The sequence below is a fragment of the Scyliorhinus canicula genome, chromosome 4, assembly GCF_902713615.1.
Source record: "Scyliorhinus canicula chromosome 4, sScyCan1.1, whole genome shotgun sequence".
NCBI lineage: Eukaryota > Metazoa > Chordata > Chondrichthyes > Carcharhiniformes > Scyliorhinidae > Scyliorhinus > Scyliorhinus canicula.
This window is the reverse complement of record NC_052149.1, coordinates 233,102,453-233,121,900: the sequence shown is the minus strand read 5'-3', so window position 1 is coordinate 233,121,900 and position 19,448 is coordinate 233,102,453. Positions and strand designations below refer to the sequence as shown.

The 19,448-nt window shown below is 48.2% G+C and overlaps 2 protein-coding genes across 11 annotated transcripts in view; one reads left to right on the top strand and one right to left on the bottom strand.

Moving 5' to 3' along the window:
- Positions 1–2,861, bottom strand: part of tmco6 (transmembrane and coiled-coil domains 6) — a 46,735-nt gene extending 43,874 nt beyond the window's left edge. For 5 of the 6 annotated variants that reach the window (XR_005460517.1, XR_005460516.1, XM_038796261.1 and 2 more), the window contains exon 1: positions 2,704–2,861. Coding sequence is in view for 3 of the 6 variants with exons in the window: in XM_038796261.1 (XP_038652189.1) it covers positions 2,704–2,794 (91 nt within the window). In the remaining 3 variants the exon portion in view is untranslated. Of the gene's footprint in view, positions 1–657; positions 1,083–2,703 lie in introns of those variants that run through there. The other variant, XM_038796265.1, reaches the window with a different exon arrangement.
- LOC119965457 (chromosome-associated kinesin KIF4A) overlaps positions 1–19,448 on the top strand; it is a 134,218-nt gene that overhangs the window by 35,980 nt on the left and 78,790 nt on the right. For 3 of the 5 annotated variants that reach the window (XM_038796260.1, XM_038796258.1, XM_038796257.1), the window contains exons 1-3: positions 13,036–13,867; positions 15,926–15,977; positions 17,941–18,023. In XM_038796260.1, coding sequence (XP_038652188.1) covers positions 13,844–13,867; positions 15,926–15,977; positions 17,941–18,023 — 159 coding nt within the window. In that variant the 5' untranslated portion in view covers positions 13,036–13,843. Of the gene's footprint in view, positions 1–13,035; positions 13,868–15,925; positions 15,978–17,940; positions 18,024–19,448 lie in introns of those variants that run through there. The other 2 variants (XM_038796255.1, XM_038796256.1) reach the window with 2 other exon arrangements.

Genomic DNA, 19,448 nt, shown 5'->3' with positions numbered 1-19,448 from the left:
ATACAAGAGGGAGCATTCGCACGTTGGATTAGATTTGTTTATTGTCACGTGTACCGAGGTACGGTGAAAAGTATTTTTCTGCGACCAGCTCAAACAGATCATTTAGTACATGAAAAGAAAATACATAATAGGGCAACACAAGGTACACACTGGATAAAAGAAAAAGTTTAGTGATAATGTTTGTGTTAGAATTACATTTTAAGAGATTAGTACGGTTATAAGAGATGTAAAAAGCGGATCTGTTTGGGAGAGCTCGCAGAGAGTCGCCACACTACAGTGTCATCTTGGTTTGTATACTTCTACTAACATTGTGTATTGTCAAATAGAAGAGATTAGGTAAAAGCAGATGAAATTCAAGAGCAAACAATGCAAATAGAAACAAGCAAAAGATCAATTTATAAAGAATTTACAGTGCAGAAACAGACCATTTGGCCCAATGCAGAAGTCTGTGGTCTATTCCAGTTAATCCTATCCTAAAAAATGTTCTATTCATTTCTTGTTCATCTACTTATCGAGCTTTCCCATAAATCCATCTGTATGATTCACCTCTGGGGTAGCAACATTCATATTCTAGCCGAGTTCTGGGTAAAGATGATTCTCCTCACCTCTCTTTTAAATTCATTAGCAACTATTTGTGGCCCCTGGTTTAGGTCTCACCTAAAGGTTAAAATGTCTTTCTTGTGTCCAGCTTGTAAACCTGGCCGTAAGTTGCCCCTTAGTGTCCAGGGATGGTTATGGGGTTACAATGACCTCGAATGCACTGTAGGGATTTTAAAGGTTATATTGGATAGACACGCATTCAAAACTACCAATCAAAAATTGATGAATCCATTCAGTCCTACACTGTGACTCGAGCAAACAAATGCGCGTTTGACACTCTCACCGACAAACCTGTGAGAGATTGCATTGTGTGGGGTCCATAGTGCTAACAGCTTCTTCATGACAAAGTTTTTTTGATAAACAATTTTAATGAGGTTTTTTTGGCATTGTAAACAGTAGAATTATAGAACGCGAAAACAAAAGGGCTGTACAATAAACAAAGTACACAGTGCAATTGCCCTAACCCGTCCGACCCAGATCTGCCTAATTGACCCCCTATACTACATTCCCCTAATCCCCCCCCCCCCCTGCTGAGGATTAATTCTCCGCAAAGAAGTCAATGAACGGTTGCCACCTCCGGGCAAACCCAAACAACGACTCTCTCAAGGTGAACTTGATTTTCTCCAAGCCCAGGACAGACAGAAACAGTGTCTCCCCCCCCCCCAGGACAGACAGACACAGTGTCCGCCCCCCAGGACAGACAGACAGACAGTGTCCGCCCCCCAGGACAGACAGACAGTGTCCGCCCCCCAGGACAGACAGACACAGTGTCCACACCCCCCCGGGCCAGACAGACAGACAGTGTCCACCCCCCAGGACAGACAGACACAGTGTCCACACCCCCCCCAGGACAGACAGACACAGTGTCCACACCCCCCCCCCGGGACAGACAGACAGTGTCCACACCCCCCCCCCCCCCCCCCCCCCCCCCCGGGACAGACAGACACAGTGTCCACACCCCCCCGGGACAGACAGACAGTGTCCACCCCCCAGGACAGACAGACACAGTGTCCACACCCCCCCGGGACAGACAGACAGACAGTGTCCGCCCCCCAGGACAGACAGACAGTGTCCGCCCCCCAGGACAGACAGACAGACAGCGTCCACCCCCCAGGACAGACAGACAGACAGTGTCCACACCCCCCCGGGACAGACAGACAGACAGTGTCCGCCCCCCAGGACAGACAGACAGACAGCGTCCACCCCCCAGGACAGACAGACAGACAGTGTCCACACCCCCCCGGGACAGACAGACAGACAGTGTCCACCCCCCAGGACAGACAGACAGACAGTGTCCACCCCCCAGGACAGACAGACAGTGTCCACCCCCCCGGGACAGACAGACAGACAGTGTCCACCCCCCAGGACAGACAGACAGTGTCCACCCCCCCGGGACAGACAGACAGACAGCGTCCACCCCCAGGACAGACAGACAGACAGACAGTGTCCACACCCCCCCGGGACAGACAGACAGACAGCGTCCACCCCCCAGGACAGACAGACAGACAGTGTCCACACCCCCCCAGGACAGACAGACAGACAGTGTCCACCCCCCCGGGACAGACAGACAGACAGCGTCCACCCCCAGGACAGACAGACAGACAGACAGTGTCCACACCCCCCCGGGACAGACAGACAGACAGCGTCCACCCCCCAGGACAGACAGACAGACAGTGTCCACACCCCCCCAGGACAGACAGACAGACAGTGTCCACCCCCCAGGACAGACAGACAGACAGACAGACAGTGTCCACACCCCCCCGGGACAGACAGACAGACAGCGTCCACCCCCCAGGACAGACAGACAGACAGTGTCCACACCCCCCCAGGACAGACAGACAGACAGTGTCCACCCCCCAGGACAGACAGACAGTGTCCACCCCCCCGGGACAGACAGACAGACAGTGTCCACCCCCCCGGGACAGACAGACAGTGTCCACACCCCCCCGGGACAGACAAACAGACAGTGTCCACCCCCCCGGGACAGACAGACAGTGTCCACCCCCCAGGACAGACAGACAGAGTGTCGACACCCGCCCCCCCCCCCCCCGCCGGGACAGACACAGCCTGTCAGAGCTGCTCAGTGTATTCACCCTCCCTCACCCCGCTCCTGCTGCCGTCTCCTGGCTTTAATCTCCTCCACGCCACAGGCGCGGTTCCGGCTCCGCATCTGGGCCCCTCTCCCCCGGATCATGCCCTCGGTCTCCGTGTCCGCCAGGCCCGGCCACCGTCTCCCTTCCGCGAACGTCGCTCTCAACGTCGCGCGGTTATGACGCGCCGCCCGCTGACCTCCGCCGCAGCGCCGCCCGCTGACCTCCCGCCACAGCGCCGCCCGCTGACCTCCCGCCGCAGCGCCGCCCGCTGACCTCCCGCCGCAGCGCCGCCCGCTGACCTCCCGCCGTAGCGCCGCCCGCAGCCCCGGAGGCTCCATTACAGCTCAGTGCCGCCCCTCTCACAACACTCCCCCAACTGCATTTAGATAGCGCCTTCAACACAGGTGACCAAAAGTTTGGGCAAAGACTTAGGTTTTGAGCAATAACTTTGAAAACTAAAAGATTAACGTTTTGTTAGGCCTTTCAAAACCTTGGTGCATCCCAATGTACTTCTCTGAATTGATTTTTGAAGTGCAGTCACTGTTGTAATGTTGGAAACATGGCAGCCAATTTACACTCAGCATGTCCCAATTATAATGTGTCCATAAGACCATAAGACATAGGAGCAGAATTCGGCTATTCAGCCCATCGAGTCTGCTCCGCCATTCAATCATGGCTGATATTTTCTCATCCCCATTCTCCTGCCTTCTCCCCATAACCCCTGATCCCCTTATTAATCAAGAACCTATCTATCTCTGTCTTAAAGACACTCAGTGATTTGGCCTCTACAGCAAAAAGTTCCACAGATTCACCACCCTCTGGCTGAAGAAATTCCTCCTCATCTCAGTTTTAAAGGATTGTCCCTTTAGTCTGAGATGCTGTCCCCTGGTTCTAGTTTTTCCGACAAGTGGAAACATCCTCTCCACGTCCACTCTATCCAGGCCTCGCAGTATCCTGTAAGTTTCAATAAGATCCCCCCCCCCCCCCACCCCCATCCTTCTAAACTCCAACGAGTACAGTCCCAGAGTCCTCAACCGTTCCTCATACGACATGTTCTTCATTCCAGGATCATTCTTGTGAACCTTCTCTAGATCCTTTCCAAGGCCAGCACTTCCTTCCTGAGATACAGGGCCTAAAACTGCTCGCAATACTCCAAATGGGGACTGACCAGAGCCTATACAGCCTCAGAAGTACATCTCTACTCTTAGTATTCTAGCCCTCTTGACATGACGTTGCGTTGGTCGTTCTGGGTGAGTGTGCTTATCACTCACTTGGCTCTGTTTCTCGTTCTAAGCTCTGAAGTCGCCAGGTGCCGTTAAGACACCGCCACAAGTTTCAAGGTGAAGTTCAAAGCAATAAAAACCGTACACCAATTAGTAAGTCCAAACAACTAGAGTTTATTATAATACAATTATACCCATGCACACGCTAAAGAATTAAACTTACTCCTACCGCTAAACAACTAATACTTATCTCGAAGGAACTGCGAGGTCAGGGAACAAGGCCTCTTGCTCTGCTCTGGTCTGCAGATTTCGGATTGCTATCAGTTGCCAAGGGTGTCAGGAGTGCCTATGTCTGGTAGCGGTCGTTGTCTTTAGGCACTTACTTGTTGGTGGCTGCTGCTCGACGGCTGTAGAAGACAGGAGCCCGGAGACAGGAGACTGAACCATGTGTGGGACCTTTCTTTTATAGGTCCCAGGGGGTCCGCGCCCCTTTGGGCGGACTCCCTTACCTGCTTGGAATCGATACGTTTGAATCCCCCAATCCTAGGGCAGTTCCTTGGTTGCTGGGGCGGTTCTTGGGACCTTTTGTTTTGGGCTTCTCTGGCGCCACTGGGTCTGGCCTTCCATAGATTGTATCGATTTGTGCTTAACTTGTGTCCATTGTATCTGGGACTCGCCCGGTATTGCCTCATTAGTATGTTAACGTATTTTCTTTCACAGTGCTGTCTGGTCTCTGCAGCAGTCAAAACTGGTTTCTGCAGCCGTCCCAATATACAATCGCTTTGCAAGCTGCTTGCTTTCCAACATGTCCATTTTCCCAGCATTCTTTGCAATCTTCCATTTTGTGTTGGGCAGTGGCCACCCCAGGTGGCTACAGTTGCATTGGCCTACCTTTTTTTTTAAACGTTGTGTAATTTCTTCTTTTTTTTAAAATTTAGAATACCCAATTAATTTTTCCAATTAAGGGGCAATTTAGCATGGCCGATCCACCTAGCCTGCACATCTTTTGGGTTGCGGGGGCGAAACCCACACAAACACGGGGAGAATGTGCAAACTCCACACGGACAGTGACCCAGAGCCGGGATCAAACCTGGGACCTCAGCGTCATGAGGCTGCAGAGCTAACCCACTGCGCCACCGTGCTGCCCCCTGCATTGGCCTTCCTAACTGTCGACTGAACCTGCACGTTAACATAATGTGATATGTGTTTTCATGATGTTCATTGAGGAATGAATGTTGGCCAGGACACCAGGGATAATGCTTTTTCCAAATATTACCGTGCAATCTTTTTTAGAGCACAGATAGGATCCCAGCCAAAAGCGAGAACCGCCAATATAACCCCATCCTGCGCTTAGTGTTAGCCTTCACTTTTGCTTTTTGAGTGGGAGCTGAATCACAATGTGACATCACAGTGCTATACACTGAGCTGAACACATTTTAAAAATACATTTAAACTATCCAATTAATTTTTCTTTTATAATAATCTTTATTAGTGTCACAAGTAGGTTTACAGTAACACTGCAATGAAGTTACTGTAAAATCCCGTAGTCACCACATTTCGGCACCTGTTCGGGTACACAGAGGGAGAATTCAGAAGGTCCAAATTACCTGACAAGCACGTCTTTCGGGACTTGTGGGAGGAAACCGGAGCACCCGGAGGAAACCCACTCAGACACGGGGAGAACGTGCAGACTCCACACAGACAGCGACCCAAGCCGGGAATCGAACCTGGGACCCTGGTGTTGCAAAGCGACAGTGCTAACCACTGTGCTCCCATGCCAATTAAGGGTCAATTTAGTGTGGCCAGTCAACCTACCCTGTGATGCACTATCAACGACGACGAGATGAGAGTAGGGAGTAATCGAGGCAAGAGTTCTAACCACTGTGCCATGTGCCACCCTCAGAAGCTATTTTTTCTCAAAATAATCTATCAATATCTTTGTCATTAAAAAATGAAATTGTATTGATAATATTGGAAACAAAATATTATTGCTTTGATCATTTATTGGGGAATTCATATTGTCTTGGCAACTATGTTGCTCTTGATACACCCGAACCCTAACCCTAACCCGAACCCTAACCCTAACCCGAACCCTAACCCTAACCCTAACCCGAACCCTAACCCTAACCCTAACCCGAACCCTAACCCTAACCCTAACCCGAACCCTAACCCTAACCCGAACCCTAACCCGAACCCTAACCCTAACCCGAACCCTAACCCTAACCCTAACCCTAACCCTAACCCGAACCCTAACCCTAACCCTAACCCTAACCCGAACCCTAACCCTAACCCGAACCCTAACCCTAACCCAAACTTGAACCAAATTCCGATACGTTATCCAATACATTTTTTATTAATTTAGAGCACCCAATTATTTTTTTTTCCAATTAAGGGGCAATTTAGCATGGCCAATCCACCTAACCTGTACATCTTTGGGTTATGGGGGTAAACCCCACGTAGACACGGGGGGAATGTGCAAACTCCACACAGACAGTGACCCGGGGCCGGGATTCGAACCTGGGTCCACAGCGCCGCAGTCCCAGTGCTAACCACTGCACATTATCCAATCCTGATCATTATCCAATTGTAACCTTTCAAAAGGGAAGTAATTATAGTCCAGTAAGTCTGACGTCGGTAGTGGGGAATATTCTAGAACATATTATCAAAGATTTTATAGCAGAGCACTTAGAAAACAAAGGCAGGATCGGACAGAGTCAGCATGGGTTTATGAAGGGGAATCCATGCTTGACAAATCTGTTGGAAGTCTTCAAGAATGTAACTAGTAAAGATGATGAGGGGGAGCCAGTGAATGTGGTTTATTTGGATTTTCAGAAGGTTTTCGACAAAGTTCCACATAAGAGTAACGTACATGGGATTAGGGACAGTGTATTGAGATGGATAGAAAACTGTTTGGCAGACAGGAAACAAAGAATAGGAATTAACGGGTCTTTTTCCCAAATGACAGGCAGTGATTAGTGGGGTACCGCAGGGATCAATGCTGGGACCCCAGCTATTCACAATATATATTAATGATTTAGTTAAGGAAACAAAATATATTATCTCCAAATTTGCAGATGACACAAAGTTGAGTGGGAGGGTGAGCTGTGAGGAGGATGCAGAGATCCTTCAGTGTGATTTGGACAACTTTAGCGAGTTGGTCACACTGCAGATAAAGAGTACTGAGGGAGATAGGAAATGGGTGACCACCAAACAAAGGAAGAGTAGGAAGGCAGTGCAGGGGACCCCTGCGGTCATCTCCCTCCAAAACAGTTGTAAATTTTGGATACTGTTAGGGGAAATGGCTCACGAGGGGAAGGCAGCAGTAGCCAGGTCCATGGCACCGTGGCTAGCTCTGCTGCGCAGGAGGACAGAATAACAAGTGCTAGAGCTATAGTGATAGGGGATTCGATTGTAAGGGGAGTAGAAGGCGTGTCTGCGGATGCAAATTAGACTCCAGGAAGGTATGTTACCTCCCGGGTGCAAGGGTCCTGGATGTCTCAGAGCGGCTGCAGGACATTCTAAAGGGGGAGGGTGAACAGCCAGCTGTCGTAGTCCTACATGCTGAATTTAGGGAGTTAGGAGATGAACTAAAAAGTAGGACCTCAAAGGTAGTCATCTCGAGATTGCTACCAGTGCCACTTGCTAGTCAGAGTAGGAATGACAGGATAGACAGGATGAATGCGTGGCTTGAGAGATGGTGCAAGAGGGAGGGATTCAGACTTTTGGGACATTGGAACCAGTTCTGGGAGAGGTGGGACCAGTACAAACCAGACGGTCTACACCTGGGCAGGACTGGGACCAATGTCCTGGGGAGTTGTTTGCTAGCATTGTTGGGGAGGGTTTAAACTAATGTGGCAGAGGGTAGTAAAGAGGGGGTAGAAACAAAAGCTAGTAAGGAGAAAAATGGGAGGCAGAGAAACAGATTGAACTGTCTAGTATGGTGGGAGTGTGGGAACCAGAGCAATAGGTCAGCGGAAGAAATAACTGAGGGAGAGCTACAAACTCAGGCCAGTAATATTAAGAGGAAGAGCAGGCAGGGAGTGGATATCAACACAGTGGGCTGGTGGGCTGAAGTGCATTAGTTTCAATGCGAGGAGTATTTCAGGTAAAACAGATGAACTTAGAGCTTGGATTAGTATGTGTAATTATGATGTTGTTGCTATTACAGAAACTTGGTTGAAAGAGGGACAGGATTGGCAACTTAACATTCCAGGATTTAGATGCTTCAGGCAGGATAGAGGGGGATGCAAGAGGACTGGGCGAGTTGCATTATTGGATAAGGAGAATATCACAGCTGTGCTGAGGGAGGACATCTTGGAGGGTTCAGCAGCGAGGCAATCTGGGTAGAGTTCAGGAATAGGAAGGGCGCTGTCACAATGCTGGGGGTTTACTACAGACCCCCTAACAGCCAGTGGGAGATAGAGGAGCAGATATATGCAGACAGATCTTGGAAAGATGCATAAACAATAGGGTTGTCACGGTGGGTGATTTTAACATTCCCTGTATTGACTGGGACACACTTACTGCTAGAGACACGGGTGGAGCAGAATTTGTAAGGAGCGTCCAGGGCAGTTTCTTGAAACAATATGTAAATAGCCCAAGACGGGAAGAGGCCATATTAGACCAGGTGCTGGAGAATGAGCCCGGCCAGGTGGCCGAAGTTTCAGTTGGAGATCATTTCGGGAACAGTGATCATAATTCTGTATGTTTTGAGCGTCTTGTGGATAAGGACAAGAGTGGTCCTCAGGGGAAGGTGTTAGACTGGGGGAAGGCTAATTACAACAGCATTGGGCAGGATCTGGATAGTGGTGAATGGGCGGGGCTGTTTGAGGGGAAATCAACATCCGGCATGTGGGAGGCTTTCAAATGTCAGTTGATTAGAATTCAGGACTGTCTTGTACCAGTGAGGATGAAAGATAAGGGTGGCAAGTATAGGGAACCTTGGGTAACGAGGGAGATTATGAACCTTGTCAAAAAGAAAAAGGAAGCATTCGTAAGGTCTAAAAGGCTCTGGACAGATGAAGTCCTTGAAGTAGATAAAGAAAGTAGGAAGGAACTTATGGTCGGAGTTAGGAAGGCTAAAAGGGGTCATGAAATGTCGTTGGCAAACAGGATTAAGGAAAATCCTAAAATGTTTTATAAATGTGTAAGGAGCAAGAGGGTAGCCAGAGAAAGGGTTGGTCCACTCAAGGACATTGGAGGGAATCTATGTATGGAACCAGAGGAAATGGGTGAGATACTAAATGGATACTTTGGCTCAATATTCACCAAAGAGGAGGACTTGGTGGATAAGGAGTATAGGGTAGAGCGTGTAGATATTCTGAGTCATGTTGATATTAATAAAGAGGATGTGTTGGGCGTCTTTTTTTTATATTTCACATTTTCATCAAAATTTACAATAACAGATAATCAACAATAACAACAAATACAATGACAATCCTCCAGGTAAAACAATCCCCTTATCCCACCCACCCTCAAACAGTGTTGGGCATCTTAAACAGCATTAAAGTAGATAAGTCCCCAGGGCCTGATGGGATCTACCCCGGAATACTACGGGACGCAAGAGAGGAAATTGCTGGGGCCTTGACAGTAATCTTTGTATCCTCATTGGCTGCAGGTGCAGTTCCAGAGGACTGGAGAGGAGCCAATGTTGTTCCATTGTTTAAGAAGGGCAGCAGGGATAATCCAGGAAATGATAGGCCCGTGAGCCTTACGTCAGTGGTAGGGAAATTATTGGAAAAGATTCTTAAAGAGACAGGATTTACTCACATTTGGAAACAAATGGACTTACTAGTGATGGACAACATGGTTTTGTGAAGGGGAGGTCGTGTCTCATTAATGTGATCGAGTTTTTCGAGGATGTGACAAAGATGATAGATGAGGGAACAGCAGTAGATATTGTATAGTTGGACTTCAGTAAAGCCTTTGACAAGATACCTTACGGTAGACTGGTGCAAAAGGTGCAGAAGTCACATGGGATCAGAGGAGAGCTGGCAAGTTGGATACAGAACTGGCTTGGGAACAGAAGGCAGAGGGTAGCAGTAGAAGGCTGCTTTTCTGAATGGAAGGCTTTGACTAGCGGCTTTCCACACGGATCAGTTCTGGGACCTTTGTTGTTCGTAGTGTTCATGAATGATTTGGAAGAAAATGTAGCTGATCTGATTAAAATCAGCGCTGTTTAAGATAATAATAGCATAATGTTGGATGGTATTAAAGTTGTAACAACTAGATAAATTCATAAGGCATAGAACAATGTAAGACTTGAAGTAAACTAATGTAACTCTATATCCATGGGATAAAGATTTTGGGGAGGTATAGTATAAAGGTCTGGTGTATACAGGGCCCGGGCACAGCATCAGCCACACAGTAAGAAGAAACATGATCTAAGGTTGGTGTGGTGTTGGCCACAGACATGTTTAGACCCAGAGATAGAGGTAGCTCCATGCCTGTACCCTTTACTGTATATATGTATACAGTTGATGGAACCATCAATTCACCAGAAATGTGTTTCCGATATGAATCTAGGCTTTAATCGACTTACTTCAGAGCCAGCCTGTTACCCGTTGATCAACTCTTAGTGAACTCAGGCTGACTCTGGACAAGGGTATTTATACAGCTGCACTAGGGGGAGGAGTCATGGGCAGAACCAAGGGTGGAGCCCAGTACAAGTTCCTGAGTACTCCCAGAGTTACTCCTCCTAGTGGTTGGATAACACTACTGCGCTTACAAAGACAGTGTGAATTATCATATCATATATATTACATTCACCACAACAGTAACAAATAGTTACTGAAGACTTAATAATGTCACAGTGAAGAGCACAAAAGTGTTCCATAACAAACTCAAAACAGCCTACTTGGCAGGAACTATCAGAAATTGATTGATTTTGTTGGGGTCTTGATCTCTGATTGGACAGATTGCTCAAGGTTTGATCAAAGTATCTTTTGCCTCCGACCATTCCATTGGTCTGTCAGCATGTCCAACTGCACAATTCCGCAGCAACTGGAAACCAAACCAATCTTTGTCTGTCAAGTCGGAAGCCGTTTTATTGCCGCATTCAATACTGAGCAGCAAAAGTTTTCAAAGTAAATGAAAAAGATTTTTATTTTAACGCTGGGTTCCATCCTCTTTTATCATTCATTCCTGGAGTATCGAGGACAGTCCTGGCGGGTTGGTAACATTCGGTGGGGTTACTGGGTTACAGGGTAGGGTGGAGGTGTGGGCTTAAGTAGGGTGAACATAGAACATACAGTGCAGAAGGAGGCCATTCGGCCCATCGAGTCTGCACTAACCCACTTAAGCCCTCACTTCCACCCTATCCACGTAATCCACTAACCCCCTCCTAACCTTTTTGGTCACTAAGGTCAATTTATCATGGCCAATCCACCTTTGGACTGTCTTTGGACAGTGGGAGGAAACCGGAGCACCCGGAGGAAACTGTTGGTCGTTCTGGGTGAGTGTGCTTAACACTCAATTTGACTCTGTTTCTTTACTTCGCTCTGGAGTCGCCAGGTATCGTTAAGATACCGCCACAAGTTCAAGGTGAAGTTCAAAGCAATAAAACCGTACATCAATTAGTAAGTTCAAACAACTGAGTGTATTATAATACAATTATAATAACTACCCATGCACACGCTAAAAGGATTAAGCTATTCCTACCGCTAAATGAACTAATACTTATCTCGAAGGAACTGCCGGGTCAGGGAACAAGGCCTCTTGCTCTGCTCTGGTCTGCAGACTTCAGGTTGGTATAAGTTAAACGGGGTCAGGAGTGTCTATCTCTGGTAGCGATCGTTGTGAGACACTTACTTGCTGGCGGCTGCTGTCCGAACCTCTCCTCTCTCTCCTTCAGGGTCTTCTTGGCAAAAGCTGGTCGAGGTGCTGGTCCACAGAGGAGGGCTGGTCAAGGAGAGGAGGGCTGGACAAGAAGATTGAACCATGTGTGGGACCTGTCTTTTATAGATCCCAGGGATCCACGCCCCTTTGGGCGGACTCCCTTACCTGCTCGGAATCGATTGGGTCTCTTCCCAATCGATATGTTTGAATCCCCCAAATACTGAGGCTGTTCCTTAGCTACTGGGCGGGCTTTCAGGCTCTTTGTTTTCGAACCTTGCTGGTGCCTGAGTGTCTGGTATCCTTTACAATGTTGCAGTTGCTTCCCATTTGTGTCCATTGTCTCTGCAATCGTTCCATTAACATGCTAATTATCCCGGTGATTGCCTCATTAGTATGCGGAACATTCGTTTCGGTGCTGTCTGCTTTCTTCGCAGACAGAATCCACACCTGCTAGGGGCAGCCTGCTGGTGCTGCAAACATTGTCCATTTTATCCTGTATGCTTTGCGTTCCTCCATTTTGTATTCAGGGAATGGCCAACTTCGGTGGCTACAAAACCCACGCAGACACGGGGAGAACGTGCAGACTCCACACAGACAGTGAGCCAAGCTGGGAATCGAACCTGGGACCCTGGCGCTGTGAAGCCATAGTGCTATCCACTTGTGCTACCGTGCTGCCCTCGAGGGTGCTCTTTCCGAGGGCCGGTGCAGAGTTGAAGGGGTTGGATTACGAGGAGAGGTTGAGTAGACTGGGACTGTACTCGTTGGAATTTAGAAGGATGAGGGGGGATCTTATCGAAACATTTAAAATTATGAAGGGAATAGATAGGATAGATGCGGGCAGGTTGTTTCCACTGGCGGGTGACAGCAGAACTAGGGGGCATAGCCTCAAAATAAGGGGAAGTAGATTTAGGACTGAGTTTAGGAGAAACTTCTTCACCCAAAGGGTTGTGAATCTATGGAATTCCTTGCCCAGTGAAGCAGTTGAGGCTCCTTCATTAAATGTTTTTAAGGTAAAGATAGATAATTTTTTGAAGAAAAAAGGGATTAAGGGTTATGGTGTTCGGGCCGGAAAGTGGAGCTGAGTCCACAAAAGATCAGCCATGATCTCATTGAATGGCGGAGCAGGCTCGAGGGGCCAGATGGCCTACTCCTGCTCCTAGTTCTTATGTTCTTATGTTCAATGGGCCGAATGACCTCCTTCTGCACTGGAGATTCAATGATTCACTCCAGGGTGTCAAAAATTGTGGCGAGTGTTTCAGTCTCTCTCTCTCTTTCTCTTGGCTTGGTCTCTCTCCAGCTGAGTTGAAGAATTTTCCTTAATTCCGAGTTATCCCCACTGAATCACCGATGCCCTCTTGGCTTGTGTACTCGAACCACACATATATATATATATATGTACCTTAAAGTAAGGGCCTCATTTTAAAAACAGCAGGGAGGAGGAAAGAATTCACCGCCTTTCAAGAAAGAAAAATGAAGAATTGGTGAAAGCATCCTGAGGGAGCAGGAAAATTGCAAATGGAGAAAAAAGGAAGTCCAGTTACAAAGGGTGAGGAAAGCTCTGAGTAGTTTGGCGTGAGACGATGATAGACGGCGGAACAGAACAAAATGAAACTAGTTATTTATAATTTAACCAACTGGCTTTTCAATTGTAAGCTAATTCCCTGCCTGCTAAAAAATTGATTGTAAATTTGCAACAGACGAGCGCCATCTTTTAATTATTAACCTGTTGAGCATTGCCTTGTGTCTGCAGAGACCCATTTCAAAGTACTGAAGGCACGGAATAATGCTTAAGAATAGAAAGTGGAACAAGCCAACATTTTCTCTAGTGAGTGGGCAGCCACTGGCCTGAATAAGGTTCTTTATCCATTTATTACTTAACGTCTGCTTTCAAAAAGAACTTTACGGCTTGATAAATATTAGATTGAAAACAAAACATGCTTCAAGGCAGAGTAGACCGGTCAGCATCGGAAAGATGATCAGCAGCAACCTGCATTTATATAGCGCCTCTGACACTGTAAAGCATCTCCAGGCTCGTCACAGGAGCATTATCAACAGAAACTGACTTTGAGCCGGAAGGAGCGATACGGACAGATGACCCAAATCTTGGTCAAAGAGGTAAGTTTGAAGGAAGGTAAGAATAACCTATTTCACTTTGTTTTGACCCCCTCTCTGCCAGGGGGAGGGTAAAATTCTAACCTTAGGAAAAGGACATGCAGCGAGGAAAGTTCTGAGCAACTTGGAGTGAGAGGGTGAGAGACATAGGGCGGAATTCTCCGACCCCCCGCAGGGTCGGGGAATCGCCCGGGGCTGGCATAAATCCCGCCCCCGCCGTGGCCGGAATTCTCCGCCACCCGAGAATCGGCGGGGGCGGGAATCGCGCCCCGCCAGTCGGTGGACCCCCCGCGGCGATTCTCCAGCCCACGATGGGCCGAAGTCCCGCTGCTGTCAGGCCTCTCCCGCCGGCGTGGTTTAAACCACCTCTGTGCCGGCGGGAGCAGGCGGCGTGAGCGGGCCCCGGTGTCCTGGGAGGGGGGGGGGGGGGAGCGGGGCGATCGAACCCTGGGGGGTGCCCCCACGGTGGCCTGGCCCGCGATCGGAACCCACTGATCGGCGGGCGGGCCTGTGCCATGGGGGCACTCTTTTTCTTCCGCTGCCGCCACGGCCTCCACCATGGCGGAGGCGGAAGAGACCCCCTCCACCGCGCATGCGCCGGTGGTGACGTCAGCGGCCGCTGACGCTCCGGTGCATGCGCGGACTCACGCCGACCGCAAAGGCCTTTCGGCCCCGGCTGGCGTGGCGCCAAAGGCCGTTCGCGCCGGCCGCGAAGCGGGAGCCACGCCTGCACGGGCCTAGCCCCTAAAGGTGCAGAGAATTCCGCACCTTTGGGGAGGCCCGACGCCGGAGTGGTTGGCGTCACTCCGGTACGCCAGGACCCCCCGCCCCGCCGGGTAGGGGAGAATTTCGCCCATAGAGTACATATTTTTCTTTTTGATGGACAAATATTTGCACAAAACATTGGGGAGAACTATCCTGAATAGATGTGGTGTATTGGACTTACCAAAGGCTTTTGATAAATCCCTAACAAGAGGTTAATGGCAAAATGAAAGCACATGGGATAGGGGGTAATATACTGGCATGGATCGTGAATTGGTTTACCGACAGGAACCTGACAGCAGGAATAAATGTGTCTTTTTCGGAGTGGCAGGCAGTGACGAGTGGGGTACGGCATGGATCAGACCTTGGGTCCCAGCTGTTCACGATATATATAAATGACCTGGGTGAGGGAACCAAATGGAACATTTCCAAGTTCGGTAGCATTGTGGTTAGCACAATTACTTCACAGCTCCAGGGTCCCAGGTTCGATTCCTGGCTTAGGTCACCGTCTGTGCAGAGTCTGCACGTTCTCCCCGTGTGTGTGTGTGTACGCGGGTTTCCTCCGGGTACTCCGGTTTCCTCCCGCAGTCCAAAGATGTGCGGGTTATGTGGATTGGCCATGATAAATTGTCCTTAGTGCCCAAAATTGCCCTTAGTGTTGGGTGGGGTTACTGGGTTATGGGGATAGGGTGGAGGTGTGGGCTTGGGCAGGGTGCTCTTTCCAAGAGCCAGTGCAGACTCGATGGGCCGAATGGCCTCCTTCTGCACTGTAAAATCTATGATTCTAAGTTTGCTGACAGCACAAAACTGGGTGGTATTGTGAGTTGCGAGGAGGATGTAAGGAGGTTTCAAGGTGATTCAGACAAGTTGAGTGAGTGGGCAAACACACGGCAGATGCAGCACAAAGTGGCTAAAGTGAAGTTAGACACTTTGGCATGAAAAACAGAGAGTGTTATTTAAATGGTGGGAAGTGTGGATGTACAAATTTGTAGAGGGCAAGAATCAATTGAAAAGTTCAAAACTGAGATTGTGAGAACAGGGATATCCAAGGTTATGGAGCCAATGTGGACGATGCAATTTCGATATAGATCAGCCAGGATCTAATTGAATGGTGAAACAGGCTTGAGGGCCTGAATGGCCTCTTCCGAAGTTGTGTAGTTGGGAGGTCAGGCTTTTTGTGACCTCTGTGTCGACTGTCATTGCCATAAAAGGTCGACAGTCTTTAAACATGGGTGGCCTGAAGCAAATGGATTCTTCACTTAAAAATGGATTCCTCGCTCGCTTGTTTTTTTCTTTCAGGCAATGGAACAAGCTCCCGTGCGGGTTGCTGTTGGATTCCAGAATGTTCCAGGTGAGGAGTTTCTATCTTCTGAGTCTGATGTTTTGGGATTTTGTCCCATGTTGTGTCCATATCTGAGGATCAGCAGCTGTGCTCCTTGTGAGGAGGGGGTTTTAGGGGATTGAAGTTGGCTCCCTGATGTAGATAGCCTGTAGCCTGTGAATTGCTGATGTTGAGGGTGGATAGCTGTGTGATAGCCTGCCCTTTAAGGGGGCAGTTAGAAGTTTGGAGTCTTGATCGATTTTATCTCACTCTCTGTATCTAGTTTCTTACTTTAATAAACCATTAATTTGTTAATCCACCTGGCAGTCGCCGGTCTGTCAGGGTATTAGATTGGCGACGAGGATTAACCGGAGTGCCTTCCTGCTGTTACAGAAATTGGGAGAGCAGACCGCGTGCTAAAATCCTTTCCTTTGAAGCAAACTCATTCAACAGTCTGTGAGTGACAGAATGTCCCTTTTTGACAAACTAGAACCATTTGGCCCTAACATGGAGCAATGGGGGCTTATATGTCGAACGTCTCCATGATTGTTTTCAAGGTCAATGGAATCGGGATGGGAAAGAGGAAAAGCATCCTACTAACAGCCTGCGGGGCTCCCACTCACATGCCGATTAGGAGTCTGACATCTCCAGGTGCCCCTGACTCCAAACCATTCGAGGAGCTGGTGGAGTTAGTCAAAGGGCATTATCACCCGAACCCCTCAATAATAATGCACTGTTACAAATTCAGTTCAACAACAAGGGCCCCAGGGGACATAATCGCGGCATTCATGGCACACCTAAAACAAACAGCTATACAATGCCAGTTTGGGTCAGCACTCAATGACATGTTGAGAGACAGGCTGGTTTGTGATGTTAACGGCATGCCCATACAAAAATGATTGTCAGCAGAAGCAGAGATTGCATTAACAAAGGCATTGAAGACAGGGGCACATTAGTAGCAAATGCAGAGCCCATAGGGGAACATCAAGAAAGAAGCCCCAGATCCAGGACACAGTGTTGAGAATAACCCTGAAAACAAATCTGAAGTATCCAGTTTAGACAATATCAGAGTGGGCAATGTCGATTGTGTTGATAGTAAATGGTCAGCCACTTAGAATGGAGGTGGATGTGGGGGCCTCTGCTACAGTTGTAGGTGAACCAATGTATTGTTATCTGCAAGGCGGGGGTCTAGCTCCAGAAGTTAAGAAGCATGTTGGTCAGGCGAACTACCTATACTGGGGAAGCTTTAAAAACCCTAGCAACTACCACAATTCACAAGCTACCAAAACCAGTCAGCTCAACTGTCCCGAGTGGGTGGGTGGGTGGGGGCATGGAAGGGGGGTGGGGGGGGAATGGCAATCTGATGGGCAGGGCGTGGCTCTGCCAGATTAAATTAAATTGTCCAGAAATCTTCAAAATTGATGAAGAAGGTCTTCATGATGTCTTTAAAAAATCAGGAGGTTTTCCAAGAAAGGTTAGGCAGGATATAGGCAATTTAAGCAAAGGTATACGTGAATCCGGACCCGTCCAAGTTTTTCAGTGTTCGTCCCGCCCCTCATACTTTAAACGAGACGGTTGAATCTGAACTCAAGCAGCTAGAAGAATTAGATATCATCAAACCTGTACAGTTTTCAGAGTGGGCGGAACCCGTTGTGCCAGTGGTAAAGCCTGATGGAACCATCAGAATATGCGGGGGACAGAAACTAACTGTGAATCAGGCAGCCAAATTGGACCCACACCCAATACCAAGTTACGTGTGGTGGCCCGGGATGGATAACAACATAGACAATCTGGTCAAACAATGTGAGCAGTGACGGATGCAGAAACACTTGCCATCCGCTGCCCTCGAGCTACATTAACCCTTTAATACATTTACATAACAGCAGCACCAGCTTTCAATCAGAAATGATTGATAAGGTTAACAGTATGGGTTATGGGACATTAACATTTTCATTGGCCTCTTTTCTCTCTGAATATTTGTTTGGATTTACAGGTGAGGATGAGGGAATGTTAACGTCAGTGACAGTCAAAGATTCCAGAAGTCTGTCCATCATAAATCGGAATGCTGGACAAAAGGTCAGTCACAAAATGGCCATTTGGGCACCTAGGATAAGCTTGATATTTCAATTACAATTTATTTGTTTGGTTCCCCTTCCATGCGCCACTAAAACTCCTTAGCATCCTGCCTTCTCCTTCACTGGACAAATGGAATCACATTGGAATATACAAGCTGGGGAGCCTTACTGTAACTGTACAGGGCATTGGTAACACCACACTTGGAGTACTGTGTCTAGTTTGTTGTTTGGAAATTATCAGACACTTTGACCAGTTTATTAATAAAACGTTTACCCAGGTGCCCTTACCTACGAGATGAACAAAGAACTGAAACATTTGCAGTTTGACCAAAATTTATTCAACATGTTCAATAAACTTTAACACAGTTAATATCCCCAAATTATCTTATCCCCTATTTGCCTAAGATTGTAATACTATCCTTGCTGATGAACTTGATTGGGCCGCGGGTTGAATTCTCTGAGCTTCCGCCATGTCGGGGCCTCATCTTCAAAGGTGATTCTCATACGTCCTCTTCTGTCCATCTCTGGGTTGCCGCCAAGGCTTGTCTGTTGTCTCTTTCGCTGCGGATCGTACCAAGTCTTCGCTCCCAGTGGCCTCCAGGTGTCTCCTCTTATCCTTTCCTCTGTGTCCTTCTGGAAGCTTCCCCGGCTTCTAGCCAATGGGGTCACTGGGTGGAGGTCACGGCACCCAATGATGTCGCAAAGCCTTTGGAGGAGGTTGGATTACCCAAGGTCACCCTCCAAAAGAGGAAATGCTGGAAAATCTCAGCCGGTCTGGCAGCATCTGTAAGGAAAGAAAAGAGCTGACGTTTCGAGTCCCGGTGACCCTTTGCCAAAGCTAATAGGCAGAGAAAGTGGGAGATATTTATACTGTGGGGTGAGGGAATGAAAGATGTGTCAGAGCCACAGAAACCAAGGGAAGAGAGTGCTAATGGCAGACCCCCAGAGAGAATAAAAGGTGTGAAAGGCCAAACAGCAGAGAAACTAAAATCAGAGGGTAAACTGTGACAGATGTAGATGAGGGGGGGGGGAGGGGGGGACATGGCGGGAGAGGGGTAAAATGAGAAAAAGGGGGGAGGAGGAAGCAAAGGGGAGAAGAGGTAAGGAAAGAGGGGATAAGATAGGAGGAAAGATTGGGGGGGGGGAATATAGATAAAGAAAGACAAGAAAGAAATAAAAGATAAAAGACAGTTAAAATGAAATGGAATGAAAAAAAATGGTTCGAGGTGGAGCTGATCATCTGAAGTTGTTGAATTGTTGAGACCAGAAGGCTGTAGCTGCTGAACCGGAAGATGAGATGCTGTTCCTCCAGTTTGCGTTGAGCTTCACTGGAACATTGCAGCAGGCCAAGGACAGACATGTGGGGATGGGAGCAGGGTCTTGTGTCAAAATGGCAAGTAACGGAATGGTCAGGGTCCTGAATACA